Genomic DNA, 2284 nt, shown 5'->3' with positions numbered 1-2284 from the left:
TGTTCATGGGACTGGTGTTGGCTCCAAATTGTAGAAATGGCAAGGACTTGTCTAAAGGACATAGATGCCTAATACCCAACAGTAAGTTATTATGGATTATGGTGAAGTAAGTCCTGGGTTTCCCAATGCTTGGATAAAGCATGCCTTATTTATTATTAGAATTTAAATAAGGCCAAGTGCCATTTGAGGGATGATGGACATGCTGCAGGATGAGACAGGGATGCCCTGGGCAGGGTCACATGTCTATTAGTTGAAGCCAAACAGGAATTTGGAGCCTGTGGTGACTGTGAGAACACATGCTCGCCAAGGAATTTGAACCCCAAATCTATGGGTGGGGTTGGAGGCAATCTCTTTTTTTTATTTCAACTTTCTCCTTCCTTCCTTCCTTCCTTCCTTTCTTTCTTTCCTGCTTGAGAGAAACATCAATTCGTTGTTCCATTTATTTATGCATTCATTGGTTTATTCTTGTATGTGCCCTGACCGGGGATTGAACCCAAAATATTGGCATATGGGGATGAGGCTCTAACCAACTGAGCTACCCGGCCAGGATGGAGGCAATCTCTTGTCACTCAAACAGGGCAATTTCAATTGAGGTATTTCGTTTACAGGGGACAAATCCCCTGGTCAGAATAGATCCTGATCTAGTTTGAAAATCAGCTGGCAAGTACACAAAGATGTTCATCATATTGCTATTTAGAATAGTATTTACAAAAAGGAACCCATCCCGGCCAGTGTGTCCCAGTGGTTAAGCATTGACCTATGACCCGGAGGTCACTGTTCGATCCTGGTTGTGGGCTCAATCCCCAGTAGGGGACGTGCAGGAGGCAGCCAATCAATGATTCTTTCTCATCATTGATGTTTCTTTCTCTCTCTTCCCCACTTTTCCTCTCTGAAGTCAATAAAATATATTTTTAAAAATCATTATAAACATCAATCGGAACCCAATCTCTCCAATCTATTTGGGGGCTAGTTATAGAAATCACAGCATCTCCATACAGAATTTATGCCTCTATATAACATATTATGTTGACTTATGGTTATTGACATGTTATATGAAAACATCAGGTTAAAAATAGCATGTGGATTATAATTTTATTCTGTGGAAGAAAATTATTCGTGTGTGAATATATATTCATAAAAACTGCATAAGAATATAATTGTATCCTTATGTAATTGATATGTTAATATAACTAATTTTGATAAACATACAAACCACGAACCATGCCTCATCACTGTTTAGCAGGGAACTGGAACGGGCAGTGGGAAAGGATAGCATAGTTCATGGTCTGGAGGGAGGGGTTGGGGCTGAGACGCTCTCCCCTCTCCCCACCCCCAACTCTTCCCTCTCCCTCCTCTTCTGCCCACACCTGCTGCTCCCTACCCTGTTCAGGCGACCAGGCCAGCTGGTTGCTCTCGGTCTCCACAATCATGTTGGCAGCATCTTCGTCTTGGAACAGGGCTTGGAGCTGTTGCAGGTTGCCGGAGAACAGGGCGCTGTGGACCGCTGGGTCTCGGCAGGAGCGGCGAGGCCTAGTGAGTCGGGCCAGAGAACTTGGGGGGCACCTTTGGCTCCGGCAGAGCTGGGCTGCCGCCCTGCGCCTGTCCTCCCACTCCAGCCACTCCCGCTGCAGGCGGAGGGAGCGCAGCGTGGCGGAGGTAAAGGGGAAGGTCCCTTCAGCCATGGGACGGGGCCTGGGGCCTGGTTAGCGGCAGGTGGGCAGAGCCCAGTGACTACCACCCTTGCTGTGAGGAGCCACCCTGCCCCTCCCCCGTGGCCCAGAGAGAGCAGCAGCTGAGACTATAAATAGGCCCTAGGATCTCTGGTAAACACGGTTTGCCCAGAGTCCTGATCCTGGTGCAGAGGTGTTGGGCCAACCCCTCACCCACCCAGGGGTAGGGCCAGCCCCTGCCCCTGCCCCTGCTGATACCCTCCAATTGGGCAGCAGGCCCCCAAACGAGGCCTTCCCTGCACCCCGGGGTCCACATCCTCCCATCTCCTAGGAGTGAGCACCTTGGGTTGGCAAGGTCTGAGGTGACAGCAAAGACAGTTGTGAGCCTCTCCCCACCCTCGTAGCAGGGACAACATGGTCTATAGAAACTACCTTCAGTGAGTCCCCAAACCCCACCCCACCCCACCGCAGCTCCTGAAAGGGCTCACATGCCTGCCTAAGGGCCAAGGGCTTGACCTTGCAACTCTGGGGGCTCCAGACCAATGAGACCTTTAAGCCAGGAACCTATTCTCCACTCTCAGGAAAGTGGCTCTGCTTCCCGGAGCCTCTAGGGG

General features: G+C 50.0%; 1 protein-coding gene across 1 annotated transcript in view; it reads right to left on the bottom strand.

Moving 5' to 3' along the window:
* Nucleotides 1–1804, bottom strand: part of ASB16 (ankyrin repeat and SOCS box containing 16) — a 6882-nt gene extending 5078 nt beyond the window's left edge. The window contains exon 1 of the mRNA XM_006776905.2: nt 1382–1804. Within this exon, the coding sequence (XP_006776968.1) occupies nt 1382–1682 (301 nt within the window). The 5' untranslated portion in view covers nt 1683–1804. The remainder of the gene's footprint in view (nt 1–1381) is intronic.
* Nucleotides 1805–2284: the final 480 nt, after the last annotated feature.

The sequence above is a fragment of the Myotis davidii genome, unplaced genomic scaffold (genome assembly GCF_000327345.1).
Source record: "Myotis davidii unplaced genomic scaffold, ASM32734v1 scaffold109, whole genome shotgun sequence".
Taxonomy (NCBI): domain Eukaryota; kingdom Metazoa; phylum Chordata; class Mammalia; order Chiroptera; family Vespertilionidae; genus Myotis; species Myotis davidii.
Note: the sequence above shows the minus strand (reverse complement) of the source record. Positions and strands in the feature narration are given on the sequence as shown.